The sequence below is a fragment of the Salvelinus alpinus genome, chromosome 12 (assembly GCF_045679555.1).
Source record: "Salvelinus alpinus chromosome 12, SLU_Salpinus.1, whole genome shotgun sequence".
Lineage (NCBI taxonomy): Eukaryota > Metazoa > Chordata > Actinopteri > Salmoniformes > Salmonidae > Salvelinus > Salvelinus alpinus.
The window spans coordinates 36,318,477-36,344,135 of NC_092097.1; the positions used below are offsets into that span (position 1 = coordinate 36,318,477).

The 25,659-nt window shown below is 42.4% G+C and overlaps 1 protein-coding gene across 2 annotated transcripts in view; it reads right to left on the minus strand.

The window, feature by feature from the left end:
- The window catches only part of LOC139536028 (sodium- and chloride-dependent GABA transporter 2-like), a 40,322-nt gene extending 14,663 nt beyond the window's left edge, over nucleotides 1-25,659 (minus strand). Inside the window, exons 1-5 of one of the 2 annotated variants that reach the window (XM_071336129.1) lie at nucleotides 25,555-25,659; nucleotides 25,331-25,434; nucleotides 24,555-24,751; nucleotides 20,152-20,286; nucleotides 17,771-17,911 (exon numbers count right to left, since the gene is read on the minus strand). In XM_071336129.1, coding sequence (XP_071192230.1) covers nucleotides 17,771-17,911; nucleotides 20,152-20,286; nucleotides 24,555-24,751; nucleotides 25,331-25,422 — 565 coding nt within the window. In that variant the 5' untranslated portion in view covers nucleotides 25,423-25,434; nucleotides 25,555-25,659. The remainder of the gene's footprint in view (nucleotides 1-17,770; nucleotides 17,912-20,151; nucleotides 20,287-24,554; nucleotides 24,752-25,330; nucleotides 25,435-25,554) is intronic. The other variant, XM_071336130.1, reaches the window with a different exon arrangement.

The window sequence follows — 25,659 nt, forward strand, 5'->3', positions numbered from 1 at the left end:
CCATAGCCTCTTGCTCGGGACGAGAGAGGTTAAACAACCGGCTACTGGGGAGAGGACCTCCAGGTTGGAGGTCAATGGTTGGAGGTTGTACGGCCGATGAGTGCAGCGACAGGGCGTGGTGCTTGCTGAACACAGGAGCTAGATCGTGATACTCAGGAGGAACTGATGACAGGTCAGGAGGTTCTGGAATGAACTGGGGCACAGACAAGGCAGGGGGAAGGGCAGAAAGTAAACAATTAGAGTGACAAAATGAACTCCAAGTGGTTACCTTTCCGGTGGTCCAATCAATCTGTGGGTTGTGTAGCTTTAACCATGGATGGCCAAGAACCAGGGGAGAGTAAGGACAGTCGATTATGTGGAAACTGATCTTTTCCTGATGATTTCCAGAGAGACGCAGGATGACAGGGACGGTTCTCTCACAGACACGGGCGAGGAGCTGTCTATTGAGAGCTTTGGCATCGAGGGGTGAATCGAGTGGGACAGTGTCCAGGCCCAACTGGGTAACGACACCTCGGTCCAGGAAGCTCTCATCTGCGACCGAATCGATGAGAGCAGACAGAGGAAAAGCCTGGCTCTGCCACACAAGGTTGCCTTCAATCAGGGGTCTGGGGGAAGATGGGCGGGCGATTTGGCTCAACAGTACTGCCAACTACTGCCGAGCCCCCTCTTTTGCTGGACACAGTGAACAAGTGGAGACAAAGTGACAAACCTTGCCACAATATAGGCAGCTCCTAGCGCCGATTCGTCGTTGCTTCTCCTCTGGAAAGAGGAGGGCCCGGCCGAGCTGCATGGGTTCAGGATCTGGACTAGCTTGGGAATGAGATGCAGTCGGAGAAGGAGGACAAGGCACAGAGGCAGATGTTATGGGACATGCAACCCTACCTACCCTCTCCCTCCGACGCTCACGGAGACGGTTGTCGATGCGGATAGCGAGAGCGATGAGTTCATCAAGTCCATCAGGCTCATCCCTGGACACCAACTCGTCCTTGAGGATCTCAGTGAGCGCGTTCCGGAATGCTCCCTGAAGGGCCTCCTCATTCCAGCCGCTCCCAGCGGCGAAGGTGCGAAACCCACATGCCACCTCAGCAACACTATGGGGGCCTTGATAGAGGGACAGGAGTCATTTAGTGGCATCCTTACCGCAGACCGGGTGGTCGAAGACTTTCTTCATCCACTCCGTGAATCTGGAGTAGGAGAAGCAGATGGGGGGTCTCTCCCACACCGCCGTGGCCCAGGTAAGCGCTGCTCCACGGAGCCAGACCATCAGATATGAAATCTTGGCCCGTTCGCTAGCATAAGAGTAGGGCTGTTGCTCAAATACTAGTGAACATTGTACCAAAAAGGCTCTGCAAGCTCCGAGTTGTTGCCATCGTAATGCTCGGGAGTCGGAAACAAACGGCTCCTGGAGCGGAGGAGAAGGACTTGGAACTGGTTGTAAGCTCTGGGCGAAGGGTTGGCCCGGTAGGTCAGACAGGCTCTGTGAAAACTCCTTGATGTGCTCCAGAAGGGTCTTCAGGGCTTGGTCATGTTGCTCGAGCAGGGCGCCTTGGCTGAAGAGGGTTTGGTGGAGAGTAGCAGTCTGCTGGGTTGATCTCTTTGGCCAGATCGTACTGTTACGCGGAGTGGAACAGGGGAATCCAAGAACAGACTCAGACGAGGAGACTGGGATGAAGTAACCAAGGTATTTATTGAAAGACGGGGAAGATGGAGTGCAGGTCAGGGGAAGCGCGGGAGGGAGGGAAACCAGGTGCGGAGGCTGAGGCTGGAGCGAGAGGGGTTGAAACAGGATAAGCAGGTCCGGAGGGGAATCCAAGGGAGTAGTAGAGTGGGGAATCCAGGACGGAGTAGCAGGATTTTTATTTTATTTATTTCACCTTTATTTAACCAGGTAGGCAAGTTGAGAACAAGTTCTCATTTACAATTGCGACCTGGCCAAGATAAAGCAAAGCAGTTCGACACATACAACAACACATGGAGAAAAACAAACATACAGTCAATAATACAGTAGAAAAATAAGTCTATATACAATGTGAGCGAGTGAGATGAGATAAGGGAGGTGAAGGCAAAAAAAGGCCATGGTGGCGAAGTAAATACAATATAGCAAGTAAAACACGAATGGTAGATTTGCAGTGGAAGAATGTGCAAAGTAGAAATAGAAATAATGGGGTGCAAAGGAGCAAAATAAATAAATAAATAAATACTGTAGGGGAAGAGGTAGTTGTTTGGGCTAAATTATGTACAGGTGCAGTAATCTGTGAGCTGCTCTGACAGCTGGTGCTTAAAGCTAGTGAGGGAGATAAGTGTTTCCAGTTTCAGAGATGTTTGTAGTTCGCTCCAGCCATTGGCAGCAGAGAACTGGGAGGAGAGGCGGCCAAAGGAGGAATTGGCTTTGGGGGTGACCAGAGAGATATACCTGCTGGAGCGCGTGCTACAGGTGGGTGCTGCTATGGTGATCAGCGAGCTGAGATAAGGGGGGCTTTACCTAGCAGGGTCTTGTAGATGTAGAGCCAGTGGGTTTGGTGACGAGTATGAAGTGAGGGCCAGCCAACGAGAGCGTACAGGTCGCAGTGGTGGGTAGTATATGGGGCTTTGGTGACAAAACGGATGGCACTGTGATAGACTGCATCCAATTTATTGAGTAGGGTATTGGAGGCTATTTTGTAAATGACATCGCCGAAGTCGAGGATCGGTAGGATGGTCAGTTTTACGAGGGTATGTTTGGCAGCATAAGTGAAGGATGCTTTGTTGCGAAATAGGAAGCCAATTCTAGATTTAACTTTGGATTGGAGATGTTTGATGTGAGTCTGGAAGGAGAGTTTACAGTCTAACCAGACACCTAGGTATTTGTAGTTGTCCACATATTCTAAATCAGAACGGGCAGGTGCAGGCAGCGGTTGAAGAGCATGCATTTAGTTTTACTTGTAATTAAGAGCAGCTGGAGGCCACGGAAGGAGAGTTGTATGGCATTGAAGCTCGTCTGGAGGGTTGTTAACCTCTCTTGGGTAGGGGGCAGTATTTTCACGTCCGGATGAAAAGCATGCCCAGAGTAAACTGCCTGATACTCAGGCCCAGATCCTAGGATATGCATATTATTAGTAGCTTTGGATATAAAACACTCTGAAGTTTCTAAAACTGTTTGAAGGATGTCTGTGAGTATAACAGAACTCATAAGGCAGGCAAAAACCTGAGAAAAAATTCAACCAGGAAGTGGGAAATCTGAGGTTTGTAGGTTTTCAACTCTTTGCTTATCCAAGATACAGTGGAAATGGGGTCATGTTGCACTTCCTAAGGCTTCCACTAGATGTCAACAGTCTTTAGAACCCTGTTTGATGCTTCTACTGTGAAGTGGGGGCAAATGAGAGGGGATTGAGTAAGGTCTCTCCCAGAGTGCCACGAGCTGACCATGCGCGTTCATGTGAGAGTTAGCTTGAGTTCCATTGCATTTCTGAAGACAAAGGAATTCTCCGGTTGGAACATTATTGAAGATTTATGTTAAAAACATCCTAAAGATTGATTCTATAATTCGTTTGACATGTTTCTACGGACTGTAAAATAACTTTTTTGACTTTTCGTCCGTACTTTCCTCTGGACTTGCACGCGCGTCGTGAGTTTAATTATGTACTGAACGCGCGAACAACAAGGAGGAATTTGGACATAAATTATGGACATTATTGAACAAAACAAACATTTATTGTGGAACTGTGATTCCTGGGAGTGCATTCTGATGAAGATCATCAAAGGTAAGTGAATATTTATAATGCTATTTCTGACTTCTGTTGACTCCAACATGGCAGATATCTCTTTGGGTTGATTTGTCGTCTGAGCGCCGTACTCAGATTATTGCATGGTTTGCTTTTTCCGTAAAGTTTTTTTTAAATCTGACACAGCGGTTGCATTAAGGAGAAGTGCATCTAAAATTCCATGTATAACACTTGTATTTTCATAAAAATTTATGATGACTATTTCTGTAAATTGATGTGGCTCTCTGCAAAATCATCGGATGTTTTGGAACTACTGAACATAACGCGCCAATGTAAACTCAGATTTTTGGATATAAATATGAACTTTACCGAACAAAACATACATGTATTGTATAACATGAAGTCCTATGAGTGTCATCTGATGAAGATCATCAAAGGTTAGTGATTCATTTTATCTATATTTCTGCTTTTTGTGACTCCTCTCTTTGGCTGGAAAAATGGCTGTGTTTTTCTGTGACTTGGCTCTGACCTAACATAATCGTTTGGTTTGCTTTCGTCGTAAAGCCTTTTTGAAATCGGACACTGTGGCTGGATTTACAACAAGTGTATCTTTAAAATGGTGTACAATACATGTATTTTTGAGGAAATTTAATTATGGGATTTCTGTTGTTTTGAATTTGGCGCCCTGCAGTTTCAGTGGCTGTTGACGAGGTGAGATGCTACCGTCCCACATACCCTAGAAAGGTTAACACAGTGTCCAAAGAAGGGCCAGAAGTATACAGAATAGTGTCGTCTGCATAGAGGTGGATCAGAGACTCACCAGCAGCAAGAGCGACATCATTGATGTATACAGAGAAGAGAGTCGGCCCAAGAATTGAACCCTGTGGCACCCCCATAGAGACTGCCAGAGGCCCGGACAACAGGCCCTCCGATTTGACACACTGAACTCTATCAGAGAAGTAGTTGGTGAACCAGGCAAGGAATTCATTTGAGAAACCAAGGCTATTGAGTCTGCCGATGAGGATGTGGTGATTGACAGAGTCGAAAGCCTTAGCCAAGTCAATGAATACGGCTGCACAGTATTGTTTCTTATCGATGGCGGCTAAGATATCATTTAGGACCTTGAGCTTGGCTGAGATGCACCCATGACCAGCTCTGAAACCAGATTGCATAGCGGAGAATGTGCGGTGGGATTCAAAATGGTCGCTAATCTGTTTGTTGACTTGGATTTCGAAGAACTTAGAAAGGCAGGGTAGGCTAGATATAGGTCTGTAGCAGTTTGGGTCAAGAGTGTCCCCCCCTTTGAAGAGGGGGATGACCGCAGCTGCTTTCCAATCTTTGGGAATCTCAGACGACATGAAAGAGAGGTTGAACAGGCTAGTAATAGGGGTTGCAACAATTTCGGCAGATAACTTTAGAAAGAAAGGGTCCATATTGTCTAGCCCGGCTTATTTGTAGGGGTCCAGATTTTTCAGCTCTTTCAGAACATCAGCTGACTGGATTTGGGAGGAGGAGAAATGGGGAAGGCTTGGGCAAGTTGCTGTGGGGGGTGCGGTGCTGTTGACCGGGGTAGGGGTAGCCAGGTGGAAAGCATGGCCAGCCGTAGAAAAATGCTTATTGAAATTCTCAATTATAGTGGATTTATCAGTGGTGACAGAGTTTCCTATCCTCAGTGCAGTGGGCAGCTGGGAGGAGGTGCTCTTATTCTCCATGGACTACAATGTCCCAGAACTTTTTTGAGTTTGTGTTGCAGGAAGCACATTTCTGCTTGAAAAAGCTAGCCTTGGCTTTTCTAACTGCCTGTGTATATTGGTTTCTAACTTCCTGAAAAGTTGCATATCACGGGGGCTGTTCGATGCTAATGCAGAACGCCACAGGATGTTTTTGTGTTGGTTAAGGGCAGTCAGGTCTGAAGAGAACCAAGGGCTATATCTGTTCCTGGTTCTACATTTCTTGAATGGGGCATGCTTAAGATGGTGAGGAAGGAATTTAAAAAAAATAACCAGGCATCCTCTACTGACGGGATGAGATCAATATCCTTCCAGGATACCCCGGCCAGGTCGATTAGAAAGGCCTGCTCGCTGAAGTGTTTCAGGGAGCGTTTGACAGTGATGAGTGGAGGTTGTTTGACCGCTGACCCATTACGGATGCAGGCAATGAGGCAGTGATCGCTGAGATCTTGGTTGAAAACAGCAGAGGTGTATTTAGAGGGCAAGTTGGTTAGGATGATATGAGGGTGCCCGTGTTTACGGCTTTGGGGTGGTACCTGATAGGTTCATTGATAATTTGTGTGAGATTGAGGGCATCAAGCTTAGATTGTAGGATGGCTGGGGTGTTAAGCATGTCCCAGTTTAGGTCACCTAGCAGCACGAGCTCTGAAGATAGATGGGGGCAATCAGTTCACATATAGTGTCCAGAGCACAGCTGGGGGCAGAGGGTGGTCTATAGCAGGTGGCAACGGTGAGAGACTTGTTTTTAGAGAGGTGGATTTTTAAAAGTAGAAGTTCTACTATCCAGACCTGGATAGTAGGACAGAACTCTGCAGGCTATCACTGTAGTAGATTGCAACACCGCCCCCTTTGGCCGTTCTATCTTGTCTGAAAATGTTGTAGTTAGGGATGGAGATTTCAGAGTTTTTGGTGGTCTTCCTAAGCCAGGATTCAGACACGGCTAGGACATCCGGGTTGGCAGAGTGTGCTAAAGCAGTGAATAAAACAAACTTAGGGAGGAGGCTTCTAATGTTAACATGCATGAAATCCAAGGCTATTGCGGTTACAGAAGTCATCAAAAGAGAGTGCCTGGGTAATAGGAGTGGAGCTAGGCACTGCAGGGCCTGGATTCATCTCTACATCACCAGAGGAACAAAGGAGGAGTAGGATAAGGGTACGGCTAAAAGCTATGAGAACTGGTCGTCTAGGACTCTCGGAACAGAGAGTAAAAGGAGCAGGTTTCTGGGGGCGATAAAATAGCTTCAAGGTATAATGTACAGACAAAGGTATGGTAGAATGTGAATACAGTGGAGGTAAACTTAGGCATTGAGTGATGATGAGATAGATATTGTCTTTAGAAACATAATTGAAACCAGATGATGTCATCGCATGTGTGGGTGGTGGAACTGAAAGGTTGGATAAGGTATTGTAATGATCTGACTAGATCATAAAGGAACAATTGTCCAGACAGAGTATTGAGTTTACAAATTGACGGTTTATTAACCCAACTTTACACAGGCTAATGTTTGGCCGTAGCCCACGCCAAATAAAATAAAGGTACCCCACAAGCCAACCATGACCTTCTCTTGTGAAGGCCAGACATAAGAGAAAGAACAATGGCTAAACCTGGTCTTAACTTCCAATGCTCCATCCCCCTGCCCAACCCCCCTCCACGCCACTCCGCCAACCACCAGGATGCCCGGCATCAGAACATTCCAGGCATTCCCGTGATTGGCAGATAGCAGGTTGATTGGCATGTCGGACCCCGCGAACACTGGTAAGTACAACACAACCCACTAATAGCCTAACACATAACACACCGCTGTCTGTGCGGGTCGCTACAGTATAATGAGCAGGGCTAGAGGCTCTACAGTGAAATAAGCTAATAAACACTAACCAGAACAGCAATGGACAAGGCATATTGACGTTAAGGAGAGGCTTGCTTAGCCGAGTGATCATAAGGGTTCAGCGAGTAGTGAGGTTGGTTGTGGTCACGGCGATTCAGACAGCTAGTTGGGCCATGGATAGCAAGCTGGCAGAAGATGGAGGTCTGTTTTTAGCCACCTCGTGCTTTTCCGTTGGTAGATTAGTGGGGTTCCGTGTGGTAGAGGGGACCAATCCAATTGGAAAAATAGTTATAGTTATAGTGGCCCAAGAAAATTGTCCGATAGACCTATTCAGATAACAGCCGATAAGACAGCTAACGATTAGCGGGCCGCAGATAGGCGTTCAGGTTACGTCACAATGGAGGGGCCAGTTGGATAACTCCCTCGGGCAGATAACGTCGGTAGTCCAGTCTTGAAGGCCCGGGGGGGCTCCGCATCGGCAGTAAAACGTGTCCGGATAGGTGATTGTAGCCCAGGAGTGGCTGATGGAACTCTTCAGCTGGCTAGCTCCGGAATAATTGATGTTTGCTCCGAGACCGACGTTAGCCAATAGTCACTCGGATAGCAGCTAGCTTGCTGCAAGATCCAGGTGTAAATGTCCAGAGCTTGCGGTAGAAATCCAGGGATATGGAGAGAAAATAGGTACGGTACGCTCTGGTCTGAGTCGCGTTGTACAAAACTGGCGATAGCTTTTTGAGCTAAATGATAGCTGATGACCGCCAACCGTGGTTAGCTGAATACTAACGTTAGCCAGTGAAATGGCTAACTTCTGGCTAACTTCTGGCTAGCTTCTGTTGTGGATTTCAGATTTGAGGTGAAAAATAAAAAATAAAAAATTGGTGAGGCGGGTTGCAGGAGAGTGTTTTGAAGTTGAGTTTTTAGAAAAAAATATATAAAAAGATATGTGAAGAAAAGATGTAAATATATATATACACGGGACACGACAAGACGAGGACAAAGGACGTCTGACTGCTATGCCATCTTGGAATGAGATGTCTCATTTTGAATCATGCTTATGATGAAATTATGAAATGTTCAGTATATTGTCAGTCTGTTTCAAAATAGATGGTTTGTTAAATGAGAATGCCCGCTATTCCATTTGCCCACGTCAAAATGTATTTTCCTGTGTATGCATTGTAAATACAGTTGAAGATGGAAGTTTACATACACCTTAGCCAAATACATTTAAACTCAGGTTTTCACAATTCCTGACATTTAATCCGAGTAAAAATTCCCTGTCTTAGGTCAGGTAGGATCACCACTTTATTTTAAGAATGTGAAATGTCAGAATAATAGTAGAGAGACTGATTTATTTCAGCTTAAATTTCTTTCATCACATTCCCAGTTGGTCAGTAGTTTACATACACTCAATTAGTATTTGGTAGCATTGCCTTTAAATTGTTTAACTTGGGTCAAATGTTTCGGGTAGCCTTCGACAAGCTCCCCACAATAAGTTGGGTGAATGTTGGCCCATTCCTCCTGACGGAGCTGGTGTAACTGAGTCAGGTTTGTAGGCCTCCTTGCTCGCACACACCTTTTCAGTTCTGCACACACATTTTCTATAGGAGTGAGGTCAGGGCTTTGTGATGGCCACTCCAATACCTTGACTTTGCTGTCCTTAAGCCATTTTGCCACAACTTTGGAAGTATGCTTGGGGTCATTGTCCATTTGGAAGACCCATTTGCGACCAAGCTTTAACTTCCTGATTGATGTCTTGAGATGTTGCTTCAATATATCCACATACTTTTCCTACCTCATGATGCCATCTATTTTGTTAAGTGCACCAGTCCCTCTTGTAGCAAAGCACCCGTACAACATGATGCTGTCAAACCCGTGCTTCACGGTTGGGATGGTATTGTTCCGCTTGCAAACCTCCCCCTTTTTCCTCCAAACATAACGATGGTCATTACGGCCAAACAGTTCTATTTTTGTTTCATCAGACCAGAGGACATTTCTCCAAAAAGTACGATCTTTGTTCCCATATGCAGTTGCAAACCGTAGTCTGGCTTTTTTATGGCGTTTTTGGAGCAGTGGCTTCTTCCTTGCTGTGCAGCCTTTCAGGTTATGTCGATATAGGATTCATTTTATTGTGGATATAGATACTTTTGTACCTGTTTCCTCCAGCATCTTCACAAGGTCCTTTGCTGTTGTTCTGGGATTGATTTGCACTTTTCGCACCAAAGTATGTTCATCTCTAGGAGACAGAACGCATCTCCGTCCTGAGACGTATGACGGCTGCGTGGTCCCATGGTATTTATACTTGCATACTGTTGTTTGTACAGATGAACGTGGTACCTTCAGGCATTTGGAAATTCCTCCCAAGGATGAACCTTGACTCAAATGATGTCAATTAGCATATCAGAAGCTTCTAAAGCCATGACATCATTTAAAAAAAAATCTAAGCTGTTTAAAGCACAGTCAACTTAGTGTATGTAAACTTCTGACCCACTGGAATTGTGATACAGTGAATTATAAGTGAAATAATCTGTCTGTAAACAATTGTTGGAAAAATTACTTGTGTCATGCACAAAGTAGATGTCCTAACCAACTTGCCAAAACTATAGTTTGTGGACAAGAAATTTGTGGAGTGGTTGAAAAACAGTTTTAATAACTGCAACATAAGTGTATGTAAACCTCCGACTTCAACTGTAGTTACATTTCTGCTGTCTTGTTTTTTGCATATGAGATTTAATGTGATTGATGTGACGTGATCGCCTTGACATTTACATTTACATTTGAGTCATTTAGCAGACACTCTTACACAGTATGACTTATAGGAGCAATTGTGGTTAAAACTTCTTGACGCTAGGGACCAGATTTTTTATTTTATTTTTTTATAACGTCCCTAACGTAAACGGACTATTTCTCAGGCCCAGATCGTAGAATATGCATATAATTTACAGATTAGGATAGAAAACACTCCAAAGTTTCCAAAACTGTCAAAATATTGTCTGTGAGTATAACAAAACTGATTCTGCAGGCGAAAACCTGAGGAAATCCAACCAGGAAGTGCTTTTTTTTATTTTTTTTATCCCTGTTCTGTTGCCTGCCCCTCCTCCATTTAAAAGCGTATCAACCAGATTCCTTTTCCAATTGCTTCCTCAGGCTGTGACCAGGCTTTAGACATAGTTTCAGGCTTTTATTTTGAAAAATGAGCGAGATTTTTCAAAACGAGTCAGGTGTCCTTTGATTGGTTCCTGCGCGCGAGAGGGGTAGCTCGACATTTTCTTTCTCTCTTTTATTGAATAGGTTACCGTCCGGTTGAAATATTATCGATTATGTATGTTAAAAACAACCTGAGGATTGATTATAAAAAACGTTTGACATGTTTCTACGAACATTACGGATACTTTTTGGAATTTGTCTGCCTTTCAGGAAAGGAACGAGGCTGTGGTTTTCTGAACATAATGCGCAACCCAAATGGCGTTTTTTTGTTATAAAACTAATATTTATCGAACAAAAATAACATTTATTGTGTAACTGGGAGTCTCGTGAGTACAAACATCCGAAGATTATCAAAGGTAAGCGATTAATTTTATTTATTTTCTGACTTTCGTGACCAAGCTAATTTAAGGTAACTGTTCTAGCATTGACTGATACACTCACAAACGCTTGGATTGCTTTCGCTGTAAAGCATATTTTCAAAATCTGACACGATAGGTGGATTAACAACAAGCTAAGCTGTGTTTTGGTATATTTCAGTTGTGATTGCATGATTATAAATATTTTTAGTATTATTTTTAGAATCTGATACTTTTTGGAATTTTCTTCTGCCTTTCAGGACCGGAACGAGCATGTGGTTTTCTGATCATAACGCGCAATCCAAATGGCGTTTTCTTGTTATAAAACTAATATTTATCGAACAAAAATAACATTTATTGTGTAACTGGGAGTCTCGTGAGTGCAAACATCCGAAGATTATCAAAGGTAAGCGATTAATTTTATTGCTTTTCTGACTTTCGTGACCAAGCTAATATAAGGCTAACTGTTCTAGCATTGACTGATACACTCACAAACGCTTAGATTGCTTTCGCTGTAAAGCATATTTTCACAATCTGACACGATAGGTGGATTAACAACAACCTAAGCTGTGTTTTGGTATATTTCACTTGTGATTCCATGATTATAAATATTTTTAGGATTATTTTTGAATTTGGCGCTCTGCAATTCAGTGGTTGTTTAGGAAAATGATCCCGGTAACGGGATCCGTAGCGCCAAGAAGTTTTAAGTGCCTTGCTAAGGGAATATGACACCTGCGATTCACTTTAATTGCATGTGTGATGAATTAATTGCTTGTGTTATCACCTGCGTTGATGGGGCGGCAGGTAGCCTGGGTTATAGCATTGGGCCAGTAACCGAAAGGTTTCTGGATTGAATCCCAGAGCTGACAAGGTCAAAATATGTCGTTCTACCCCTGAGCAAGGCAGTTAACCCACTGTTCCCTGGGCGCCAAAGATGTAGATTTTTATTTATTTTATTTTACCTTTATGGTAGCACCTCTCTGATTCAGAGGGGTTGGGTTAAATGCGGAAGACACATTTCAGTTGTACAACTGACTAGATATCCCCCTTTCCCTTTATTAACTGCTATGAAGTACACTACATGACCAAAAGCATGTGGACACCTACTCGTCAAACATCTCATTCCAAAATCATCAGCATTAATATGGAGTTGGTCCCCCCTTTGCTAGGGAAGGCTGGGAAGGCTTTCCACTAGATGTTGGAACATTGCTGCGGAGACTTACTTCCATTCAGCCACAAGAGCATTAGCGAAGTCGGGTGATTAGGCCTGGCTTGCAGTCGTCATTTCAATTCATCCCAAAGGTGTTCGATGAGGTCAGGGCTCTGTGCAGGCCAGTCAAGTTCTTCCACACCGATCTTGTGCACTAGGGCATTGTCATGCTGAAACAGGAAAGGGCCTTCCCCAAACTGTTACCACAAAGTTGGAAGCACAAAATCGCCTAGAATGTCATTGTATGCTGTAGCATTAAGATTTTCCTTCACTGGAACTAAGCCCGAACCATGAAAAACAGCCCCAGACCATTATTCCTCCTCCACCAAACTTAACAGTTGGCACTATGCATTGGGGCAGGTAGCGTTCTCTTGGCATCTGCCAAACCCAGATTCGTCTGTCGATCTGCCAGATGGTGAAGCGTGAATCCAATGATCTCTCTTAGGGTACACGAGTGGACGGCTAAGCTGAAAAATTTGACTCAATCGTACACTTTTTGATAAAAGCACCAAATTACTGCTTTTTTTGCCCCAGTGTAGCTCCTTTGTTAGGCTACTGATATTCCTTGCAGTTTGGTTGTTTTCAGTTTTTAAAAATGCTTAAGGCGCAACCACAGAGCAGGCTCAACTTACCCGGCTACCATAAATGTTATAAATTGGCCGTCTTTCACTTTAACGATGGGGATGAACCAAAATATAAGTTTTAGGCTCGCCACTGATTTGGTAAATAGCTGAGGGATTGGGGCTGGAGAAATGTAACTACTCTCAAATTCATAGAAAGAGTTATGGATGGAAGGACTGACCATCCAATGGAAGAGGCAAGTGGAAGGGGGAGAAAGTAAGGAACTTGTCTGTCGGCCCTGCATTAAAGACCAAAATTGGCTAAAGACAATTGTGATAAATAAAAAGTATACCAGTTTAATTTAAGGACCAAAACATTGACAGCTGTGCCATATAGATTGCAAAATAGTTGGGAAGAGATTTTCAATGTACCGAATCCCTGTCATATGTGACAAAAAACAATGCTGGATTAAAAACGTATTAAGAGTTTTTCAATTCAAATTATTATACAAAAGTCTTACAAAAAATAGAATGTTATATATATGGTGGATACAACCATCCCAGTTCTGCAGATTTTTCTGTGAAGAGACAGAATCATTAGATCATTTGTTAAGGTAATGTCCATATGTAGCTTGTTTTTGGTTGCAAGTTCAGGAATGGCTGAACATTTACCTGGCGCTAACTCTGCAAATAGCACTGCTGGGTGATTTAAAAAGTAATAGTCAATTGATTTATAATTTTAATAATACTCTTATCAAAAATGTGTACCTTTAATTTACAGGATATATAATCTATGAGAATAGAAAGGTTCATAACTTTTGTGAAACATCACAGCACCTATGAAAAATATATAGCAAATAGAAACTGGATAGTGTTCAGAGATAGATGGGAGGGGTTGAATGGAGCTGAAGGATGAGACTAAAAACACAAAAAAGAGAACTATTGTAAATTATACTGTGTCAGTAAAATGTATATAATATGTATACACTAGAAGTAGATGCCTAAGAGTTGTTGTCCATTAGTTTACTCCAATTAGGGGAGGGATTGTAGGGTTAGGGGAAAATAATAAAGAAAAATATATTTCAAACACACAGTACCAGTCAAAAGTTTGGACAGACCTACTCATTCAAGGGTTTTTCATTATTTTTACTATTTTCTACACTGTAGAATAATAGTGAAGACATCAAAACTATATAAATAACACATATGGAATCATGTTGTAACCAAAAAAGTGTTAAACAAATCAAAATATATTTTAGATTTTAGATTCTTCAAAGTAGCCACCCGTTGCCTTGATGACAGCTTTGCACACTCCTGGCATTCTCTCAACCAGCTTCACCTGGAATGATTTTCCAACAGTCTTGAGGGAGTTCCCACATATGCTGAGCACTTGTTGGCTGATTTTCCTTCACTCTGCGATCCAACTCATCCCAAACCATCTCAATTGGGTTGAGATCGGGGTGATTGTGGAGCCCAGGCCATCTGATGCAGCACTCCATCACTCTCCTTCTTGGTCAAATAGCCCTTAAACAGCCTGGAGGTGTGTTGGGTCATTGATAGTCCCAATAAGCGCAAACCAGATGGGAGGCTGTGGTAGTCTTGAATTCTAAATAAATTACCGACAGTGTTACCAGCAAAGGACCCCAACACCATCACACCTCCTCCTCCATGCTTCACAGTGGGAACTACACATGCAGAGATCATCCATTCACCTACTCTGCATCTCACATAGACACGTCGGTTGGAACAAAAAATCTACAATTTGGACTCATCAGACCAAAATAAAAAAATTCCACCGGTCTAATATCCATTGCTCGTGTTTCTTGGCCCAAGTCTCTTCTCAGCCATACGCTGCATTTGCTATATGCCTATTGTTTACCTTTTTGTTGGTGACACTTTGATATCTTGATACTATGCAGCTGTTTAAAGGGCAAATCCACAGATGGACCTAGAGAAATGTAACCACACTCAGATTAATAGATAGAGCTATGGATGCAAGGACTGACCATCTATGATATCAAAAATATTGTTTTAACCATGTTATGAGGCTATATGGTGTTTGTTTACATTTACAATGTTTACAAAAATTGGAGTAAAACAAGCTTATATTTTTGGTTCACATGGAGTGTGACAGTTTAACTAAACTAAAAACAAAAAGCAAAAAAAAGGACTGACCATCCATGTGATCAAAATGACAGTTTAAGTCTATACAGTGTTGTTTACAAGGAGTAAAACAAGCTTATATATGGGGTTCTATTAGAAAGAAAATGATAATCTCATGATGGATATATAAATTATATTCTTCAAGAATCAATGGGTATTTATCATACATTTAAAAGTGTATTTTTCATATTGACAAGGTAGCGGAATTTAGTGAAATAAGGTAGCTTTATTCACATCAGGGGAATATTGTTAAACAAGGTAGCTATAATCACATCAGGGGAATTTAGCAAAACATGGTAGCTTTATTCACGTCAGGGGAATTTAGCAAAACAAGGTAGCTTTATTCACATCAGGGGAATTTAGCAAAACAAGGTAGCTTTATTCACATCAGGGGAATTTATCTGATTATGGTGCAACTCTACACGATTCAAGGTTGCTGTGTTCACATCCTGGTAACATAGCAGGTGTGAAACTTAAGTGCACCTCCCTATAATTCAAGGTTGCTGCATTCACGTCAGGCGAACATAGCAGGGGTGAAACTTTGGTGTAACTCCATACGATATGATATGTGGCTCTGTTCACGCCAGGGGAATGGAGCAGGAGTTAATGACTTTGGTGAAACTCCACATGACATGATTATTGCATTTCCATGTTGGTTTTCGTGTGTGGTGTACTTGCATTCAGTAGCATCTATGAATCACATGATTATGCATAGTATTGACGTAAAACAGAAGAACTAAGGATACCGATGTGAGATTCTCTCTGGTGTTTACAGAACAACTGGTGCTGTGAGATTAGGATATCAGGATTCAAGGATGCTGTGAGATTAGGATATCAGGACCTGCTTAGACAAAGCAATTGTAATAGTAGAACAAAGGATCGCAATACATAAGAAAATGAATGGCTGCAGTATTGCTGTTATAATGAGAACATGATGTATGGAATGCTAAACATACATTTAGGAAAGTGTGTATTCCTATTTTAAATGTATGTAGTTCTATCCTTGTGCTGTACTTGTCTATTAAAGGGAAACTTCAGGATTTTGGCAATGAGGCAATAGAGTATATAGAGTATAGAGTATATCAAGTCTCTGCATCCAGTATGAAATAAGTTAGAGTTAGTTTCGCGAGCCAATGCTAACTAGCGTTAGCACAATGACTGGAAGTCTATGGGTATCTGCTAGCCTTATTAACTGTTATTATCTGTGTTATTAACTGCTATTATATATGTTATTAACGCTCAAGTAAGACTAGCTGTCGTCATTGGATCCTAATGGCTAAAAATCAAATTCAAGGTTACCAACCAGCCACTGACGAAACATACGCCTGCAATTCTTACATCGTAGCGCAGTAGGAGAGAGTGGTTTAATCCCTATAGCATATTCAGAGATCGATTTATAGCCATTAATCTAAAATAATTCATAGGTTTTAAACAAAAAACACTTCTTGTTTGTCATAGATGGACAAGATTAATATGAGATGAAAGGCGAGTTCCCAACGAGTTCAGGAAGCCAAGCTAGAGCTGTCTGACATTCACAGTGGTGGGGGCAGATGTTTTGATCAAGCGAGACCTTTAGAAAATATGCACATTATCTTTAACACTAAACATACAACTATGCATTTTACATTTATAAGTGTCACTCACCCAAGAGGGAAAGTCGTGACATAAGGAAGGTGAAATCTTAGTTAGTGGTTTTATAATTTTTTAAATACTATATTTAGAAAGCATAATTGTCATTTCAAGCCTTATTCATAGTTCTGTTGAATAGGAAAAAGTCATAGAAAATATTTCATGTTTTCATAATAATATCATATTTATACTGTTCCTCAAACGTGACTACCATTTTTACCAGAAACGTGAGATTTTAACCTTTCTTGTAGTGTGCAGCATTACTTGTTTATGGTCCTCATGATAAATAATTACTTTCGGGGATTACGTGGATTAGATTACATGTAGTTACATTTAAGAGGTTTTCAGGTCAATCCCTGCTACAACTAGGTTCTGAAGTTTTACCTGGTTACCATCAAGGAAAAACTCTGGGCCCAAGGGGAATAAAACTTTGCCCCCACTTCTGGGACCTGTGGCGCCACCTCTGCTCAAAAATATAAATACCAAATTATTTACCCTCCAGAATATGTCTCCACACCAAGTTCAGTTGATAACCCATAGCATTCAAAGTTAAGAGTCAAAAGTTTAATATGGCAGCGGCACCCATATCGGCGGCCATCTTAGTTCATACCAGTATGTCAGATTAACTCAATCGCCAATTTCTCAGCCTCTCAGTATCAGAGAAACGCAAAACTTTGAATGAATAACAGACAAAGGTTTATGACAAGTTTTTGTGATTGAAATTGATCCGAATAACTTAAAACATGAAAAGCATACATCACATTTGACTATAAAGGTGTGAAAAGGTTAATAAAATAAAAATGTGTTACTGCTTGACAGTGTCTCTTCGCAATCATTACCAATTTGGAGTTGGCACTTTTAAGTATATAAATATGTTGCCACTTTTAAGGCACGGACACACCAATAGCTTTTGCCAACCGATAGTACTTAGCACCTCTGAACAGAGTGGCGGATGTAATTTGCAAAGTGAGTGCAAACCGATTCCTCATGTACAAAAATGTTGTCAGCCAGACATCCATCAGCAGGTGGTCCCTAAAACAAACCACGCCGAACAAGCAGCAGACAAACAGAAGATCGACAATCGGCGTGGTGTGTGTGGTCCTTTAGGGTTAACTGTTATTTCCTATGGAATTAACTTATTTGCTGTGTATTAATGTTATTAACTATTAATACATGTTTTATTAACTGTTACATCTAATTACTTGTGTTATCACTTGTTATCACCTGTCATTACTTGTGTAATTGACGTATTGTATATGTCAATATGTATATGATTGTAACTGCTATTGCCCATGTTACAAACTGTTATTACCTGTGTTATTGACTGTTATTACCATGTTGCTGTTATTACCTGTGTTATTGACTGTTATTACCCATGTTACTGTTATTACCTGTATTCCAGGCGTTTCTGCAGCTGGCCCATGGCAACTCGGCACTGAAGGAGGAGAACAAGTAGAAGAAGGCCCAGGCCTGGATGATGATGTATGACACTGCAGCATACGCAATGACCACCTGGGTGGCATAACCAATCCCTGGGGATAAACAAAACAAATGCAAATCTAAGTGCACTAAAATATACATGTAAATGTACACAGTTTCCTGTTTGCAGGTTTTGTGTTTTCCACCCTGATGAGGTTGGCTTTAAGGGAATTTTGTTACGGCCGTGTATATCCCCCCTCAAGCCGATACCACGACGGCCCACGACGGCCCTCAAGGAACTTCACTGGACTTTATGCAAACTGGAAACAATATATCATGAAGTTGCATTTATTGTAGCTGGGGATTTTAACAAAGCAAATTTGAGGAAAAGGCTGCCTAAATTCAATCAACATATCGACTGTAGTACTCGCGCTGCTAAATCACTAGACCACTGTTACACCAACTTCCGGGATGCATACAAGGCCCTCTACCGCCCTCCATTCGGCAAATCTGACCCCGACTCCATTTTGCTCCTCCTTTCCTATAGGCAGAAACTCAAACAGGAAGTACACGTGCTAAGGACTATTCAACGCTGGTCTGACCAACCGGAATCCACACTTCAAGATTGTTTTGATCACGAGGACTGGGATATGTTCTGGGTAGCTTCTGAGAATAATATTGACAAATATATTGAAACGGTGACTGAGTTTATCAGGAAGTGTATAGGAGACGTTGTACCCACTGTGACTATTAAAACCTACCCTAACCAGAAACCGTGGATAGATGGCAGCATTCGCGCAAAACTGAAAGTGCGAACCACCACATTTAACCATGGCAAGGTGACTGGGAATATGGCAGAATAGAAACAGAGTAGTTATTCCCTCCACAAGGCATTCAAACAGGCAAAATGTGAGTATAGAGACAAAGTGGAGTCTCAAGTCAACGGCTCAGACACATGACGTATGTGGCAGGGTCTACAGACAATCACAGACTACAAAAGGAAAACCAGCCACGTCGCGGACACTGACGTCTTGCTTCCGGACAAGCTAAACACCTTCTTTGCCCACTTTGAGGATAACACAGAGCCACTGACGCGGCCCGCTACCAAGGACTGCGGGCTCTCCTTCTCCGTGGCCGACGTGCGGCCCAGATGGCATCCCTAGCCGCGTCCTAAAAGCATGCGCAAACCAGCTGGCTGGTGTGTTTATAGACATATTCAATCTCTCCCTATCCCAGTCTGCTGTCCCCACATGTTCCAAGATGGCCACCATTGTTCCTGTACCCAAGAAAGCAAAGGTACTAAATGACTACCGACCCGTAGCACTCACTTCTGTCATCATGAAGTGCTTTGAGAGACTAGTCAAGGATCATATCACCTCTACCTTACCTGCCACCCTAGACCAACTTCAATTTGCGTACCGCCCCAATAGGTCCACAGACGATGCAATCACCATCACACTGCACGCTGCTCTATCCCATCTGGACAAGAGGAATACCTATGTAAGAATGCTGTTCATTGACTATAGCTCAGCATTCAACACCATAGTACCCTCTAAGCTCATCATTAAGCTCGAGGCTCTGGGTTTGAACCACGCCCTCTGCAATTGGGTCCTGGACTTGCTGACAGGCCACCCCCAGGTGCTGAAGGTAGGGAACAACACCTCCACTTCGCAGATCCTCAACACTGGGGCCCCACAAGGGTGCGTGCTCAGCCCCCTCCTGTACTCCCTGTTCACCCATGACTGCGTGGCCAAGCACGCCTCCAACTCAATCATCAAGTTTGCAGACGACACAACAGTAGTAGGGTTGACTACCAACAACAACGAGGCTACCAACAACAACGGAATTGGGGGCTCTGTGGTGCAAGGAAAATAAACTCTCACTATATTATTTTATAATAATACAATTGCAGAGAATCAGATTTTGTTTAACAAGTAATACAATTTTTATTTTTTTAAATATAGGTTTCAGAATTATTGGAGGTGCCAATAATTTTGGAGGTGACTGTATATATTGTGTGGAATATTTCCCCTTGGCGTCACCTGCTATTTACAAAACAAAATCCATCAGCACAGTACAGTACATACTGTACTATGAGGGTCCCTAAAATGAAATGTTCTTGCAGCTATAAATATCCTATCATTATTTCTCTCTCTCTCTCTCTCACACACACACACACACACACACACACACACACACACACACACACACACACACACACACACACACACACACACACACACACACACACACACACACACACACACACACACACACACACACACACACACACACACACACACACACACACACATTGGGATTCTATATGAAATTCTATTCTTGCAGTAGTAACCTTCAAAGAGAGGACAGAAGTGTCTCCAACAGGTGATGCAGCCCTGCGAGGTGTACTGTCCCATGGCTGTCTCCAGGAGGAACATGGGGATCCCACAGGAGAGCAGGAACAGAACATAGGGAATCAGGAATGCACCTATGAGGACGGTTACAAAGTGTTGTTATGCCTAACTTGATTCACATGCCAACCTCATAAAATGCTAATCACATGGTCTAGACCAGCAGTTCCCAAACTGTGGGGCCTAGGGGGCGCAAGTTTTTTATTTTTTAAGGAACTCAGTCTGGCTTTCAACTTACTCCTGAAAGATGTAATAGTAGAATGCACTAGGCGCAATTAAAAAATTAAGTAGTGCAACTTTTTAGAAATCTAGATGAACTAACCCATGTCAGCTAAGGTCTTTTAGCTAGGTTTTTTAGCCCATTGATTTTCTTGTAGTGTTTGAGTCACTCAAATATCACATGAACACACATAAGACAATCTAAAATGTGAACAATTTAAGGAAATTTGCTTTAATAAACTCTGACCCCCTCTGGTGGCATTGTTTAAATGACACATAATATTGAATACTACCCTCATTAAGTACATTTCGGTTTCCAAACTATAAGTCCTACAAACACACGCTTACTACAGTTAAAAAGGTAAGAACTGTGGGATTCAGATGAAGAGATCAAGAGTTTTATCGGGGGGGGGGGGTTCCCGAAAAAAGATTTGAACGGTTCGTTTTGAGGTAAAATATGTCACCAATTACTGTTCCAAAGGGAATGTATTTTTTGTTGTTGTTGAAAAATAAAATTTCTAATCTTTTACCTAATGGTGGCGCTGTAAACATGGACAAATTCCCATTGGAACACAGCCATTTTAAAACCAATCCAATCCAATTTTATTGGTCACATACATGTGTTTAGCAGATGTTATTGCGGGTGTAGCGAAATGCTTGTGCTCTAGCTCCGACAGTGCAGTAATATCTAACAAGTAATATCTAACAATTTCACAACATATATCTAATACACACAATAAGTAAAGCAATAGAATTAAGAATATATAAATATATGGACGAGCAATGTCAGAGCGGCATAGACTAAGATACAGTAGAATAGTATAGAATAAAGTATATACATATGAGATGAGTAATGCAAGATATGTAAACATTATTAAAGTGTCATTATTAAAGTGACTAGTGTTCCATTTACTAAAGTGGCCAGTGATTTCAAGTCTGTGTATATAGGCAGCAGCCTCTCTGTGCTAGTGATGGCTGTTAAAAAGTCTGATGGCCTTGAGATAGAAGCTGTTTTTCAGTCTCTCAGTCCCAGCTTTGACGCACCTGTACTGACCTCGCCTTCTGGATGATAACTCAGTGAACAGGCAGTGGCTCGGGTGGTTGTTGTCCTTAATTAACTTTTTGTCCTTCCTGTGACATCGGGTGCTGTAGGTGTCCTGGGCAGTCCTGGGCAGGTAGTTTGCGCCCGTTGATGCGTTGGGCAGACCGTATCACCCTCTGGAGAGCCCTGCGGTTGCGGGCGGTGCAGTTGCCGTATCAGGTGGTGATACAGCCTGACAGGATGCTCTCAATTGTGCATCTGTAAAAGTTTGTGAGGGTTTTAGGTTTTAGGTTGAAGAGGTGCTGTTGCGTAGAGATTGAATATGTCCATAAACACACCAGCCAGCTGGTTTGCGCATGCTCTGAGGACGCGGCTTCGGATGCCATCTGGGCCGCAGCCTTGCGAGGGTTAACACATTTAAATGTCTTACTCACGTTGGCCACGGAGAAGGAGAACACACAGTCCTTGTTAGCAGGCTGCGTCAGTGGCTCTGTGTTATCCTCAAAGCAGGCAAAGAAGGTGTTTAGCTTGTCCGGAAGCAAGACGTCGGTGTCCGCGACGTGGCTGGTTTTCCTTTTGTAGTCTGTGATTGTCTGTAGACCCTGTCACATACGTCTCGTGTCTGAGCCGTTGACTTGAGACTCCACTTTGTCTCTATACTGACGTTTTGCATGTTTGATTGCCTTGCGGAGGGAATAACTACTCTGTTTCTATTCTGCCATATTCCCAGTCACCTTGCCATGATTAAATGCGGTGGTTCGCACTTGGATCCTGGAAGTTGGAGTAACATTGGCCGAGTGATTTAGTAGCGTGAGTACTACAACCAACATGTTGATTGAATTTAGGCAGCCTTTTACTCAAATTTGCTTTGATAAAATCCCCAGCTACAATAAATGCAACTTCAGGATATATTGTTTCCAGTTTGCATAAAGTCCAGTGAAGTTCCTTGAGGGCCGTCGTGGTATCGGCTTGAGGGGGGATATACACAGCCGTGACTATAACCGAAGAAAATTATCTTGGGAGATAATACGGTCGGCATTTGATTGTGAGATATTCTAGGTGAACAAAAGGACTTGAGTTCCTGTATGTTATCACAATTACACCATGAGTTGTTAATCACGAAACACCCCTGCCCTTGTTCTTCCCGGAGAGATGTTTATTCCTGTCTGCGCGATGAACTGACAATCCAGATGGCTAGACCGAATCAGACAGTATATCCCGAGAGAGCCATGTTTCCGTGAAACAGAGTACAGTATGTTACAATCCCTGATGTCTCTCTGGAAAGAAACCCTTGCCCTGAGCTCGTCAATTTTATTATCCATGAACATGTTATTTATGAACATTAGCAAGTAATATACTCGGGAGCAGTGGGTGGTGTGCGCGCCTCCTAAATCGGACTAGAAGACCGCTCCGATTACCGGCGTAGTTTTGTGTCGGCTCTGGTATCAGTTCAATTGCCCTGGGTGGTACGAACAAAGGATCCGCTTTGAGAAAGTCATATTCCTGGTAGCAATGCTGGTAGTGCTGGTGAAATACCGCCGCTCTGATATCCAATAGGATATTTTAAACATGCAGGGCTTGTGCAATTGTGCCATACCTTCATTTTTTGTCTACATATGAGGAGAAAGCTGAAGTCTCTACCTACCCACTGATGTAAATATATGCTGGGTCAGATGGGAATAATCTGGTGGGAAGTGAGGTGGCAACCAGAGGGTTGCTGGTATCAATTTCTTGATGCCATTGTCTGCCTGTGTGCCCTTGAGCGATGCACCCCCCACAATTTTCAGAGGGGTTGGGTTAAAAGCGGAAGTAAGGTTGGACCTTGTGCGCAATAAAGTGATCTTAATACTTGTTTCCTCTTTTACTGTTCACACCCCACACCTATTTAATGCATTCAATGTAGGTATCGGTATCAAACATTTCCTATCAAGCCATACCAGAGGAGATCAAATGTTGATTCAATTTCACAAGCTATACAAATTTTACAAGCTCAGGTAACACTTTACCACAAGGTACCCTTAATCCTTAACCTACAATTTCCTTGCCCCCATGGAAATCGAATTAACATAATACAAAAATCCCTATCAAAATCCGTCTGTTCAAGCTAGAGATATCTGTTTTTTTGCATGAGATGCGTCTCAATCCATCACATCCGCAGATATCATCTTTCTAGTGAAAAAGTGGCAGAGCTAAAGCAGTGTTTGTCAGACCATGAGGCATCCCGAAAATTGGTATTTTCACAAAAACGTTTAAAGATGACACTCGTGAACTTGATGGTTTTCTCCATTTTGCTCTCAGACGCCCACAAGCCACAAGATTTGTCTGAAGGTCCCTGATAGCAGTTTAAAAAATGTGTGAAATTATATATGGAGATATTGTAGTTTAGTGCCTAAAATAAGGAGATAAATACATGTAAAAAAACAATTCTAATAGTTTCCTGGTCTTTCTTATATCTCTCAGATATAAGACAGACACTTCAGAACAAACTTCCTTTAGATTTTTGGGGGGGCTATGTGTTGTTCCATGTAGTGAATCCGTTATTCAATGTGTTTCTATTGGCTAATAGCAGTAATGGCAAATTCAATGTTTCCTCCAATAATTTTTGTATATATTTTTTATACTTTAAAATTTAAAAATTCCAAATCAAATAGCTATATAATCTTTGGTATGACCATCTTAAAACAATTCCATATGTTAGATTAGAACCCCCTCCCCCGGCTTAGACAGGGCTTAGACTCTATAGGGTTAAAGGGTTTCCAAGACATTTAATCATTAGTTAATTAATATGGAGTTTATAAACAGTTATAACTCCCTTAAAAGGTGCCTTAATGTAAAGTGTCACCCACTTTACACCCACTACGATCATAATGAAACCTGTGGGGAAAGACAGTACAGTACCTTACAACCATATCAAGTCAAATATTATATTAAAATAACATAAATAATAAGAATAGCAAGGTTATTCTTTCCCATGGTGTTGACATGGCAATCAAGTTCACTTAGTCCATGACCCTAGTGTAAATGCAGTAGCAGTGTACAGACAAAGTGTGCAGTTGTCTTCGAGTGTGCGATAGCGTCCCTTACCTCCTCCATTTTTGTAACACAGATATGGGAACCTCCACAAGTTCCCCAGCCCCACCAAGGTGCCTGCCACTGCCAAGAGGAACTCTAGCTTGTTGGCCCACTGGCCACGGTCTAGCAGCAACTGGCTCTTCTTCTGGCCCTTCACCAGACTGATGTCCTGGGCAGGCAGGTTATGACTGTGATCCTTCGGGAAATTTCTAGTCATTGTCACCAGCACACAGCAGTCTTTGGGTTAATAAAATTATACTGAAACCTTGTTTATTTAGGTGTTTGTTAAAAATCATAAAGACAAGCACCAAATTTGATAAATGTTCTCATTGCTGAATTTCCAATTAAATAGCCTATCAGTCACTCACTCTGTACGTTCTGAACCTAGTGAACCACAACACCCCACCTCTTTAAAGTGATTTGGTGCCAATAGGCGTTCCGTCATCTGCAAGGAGTTGGGCATAGATAATGCTGTATCTTCAGGTTGCGCACAGAGATACCTTTGTCCCGTGGTATTCTCACAAGTGTCTGAGGAAGTTCTAATTTTGCATCCATTGTTCTCCCAGTGTGTAACAGCCTAAAACTACTCAGCTGATCCTTACTTGGCACCAGTAGTAAGCTTCATTAATTTGCCCATGTAGGATTACCAACAGTGGACATTTTTCTCACTTTCAGCCACTCGCTTACAAGTTAAAATGTATGGCTATATAGCACAATTACCTGACAATACTAAACCATTTGGATACCGTAGAGTGAAATATGCAGAACAAACATAATAAAGCACTTACCCCTCCATTACCATTGTCTCCTCCCCCATCCTCGCAGTGGTCTGAGTCTGTGCTGTAACGGCAGACTGATCAGTATTCCCCTCAGACAGCATGCTCCTAAACTGCTGCATACCCAGAACAAAGCAGAGATGTCATGAGTAGCCTAGACCAACAATCACAACAAACTAGTCAAACAATTCATTCTTAGCAACTACTCTTGACAACTTTCATCATAATCTTCATACATTGCCTAGAGAATAGGGTGATGGAGGAGGCTGAAAAAAGAATAGCACAAATAAACTGATAACCAGTCATGCCTGTTGTATGAGCTTGTTATTGTGGTAAGAGCT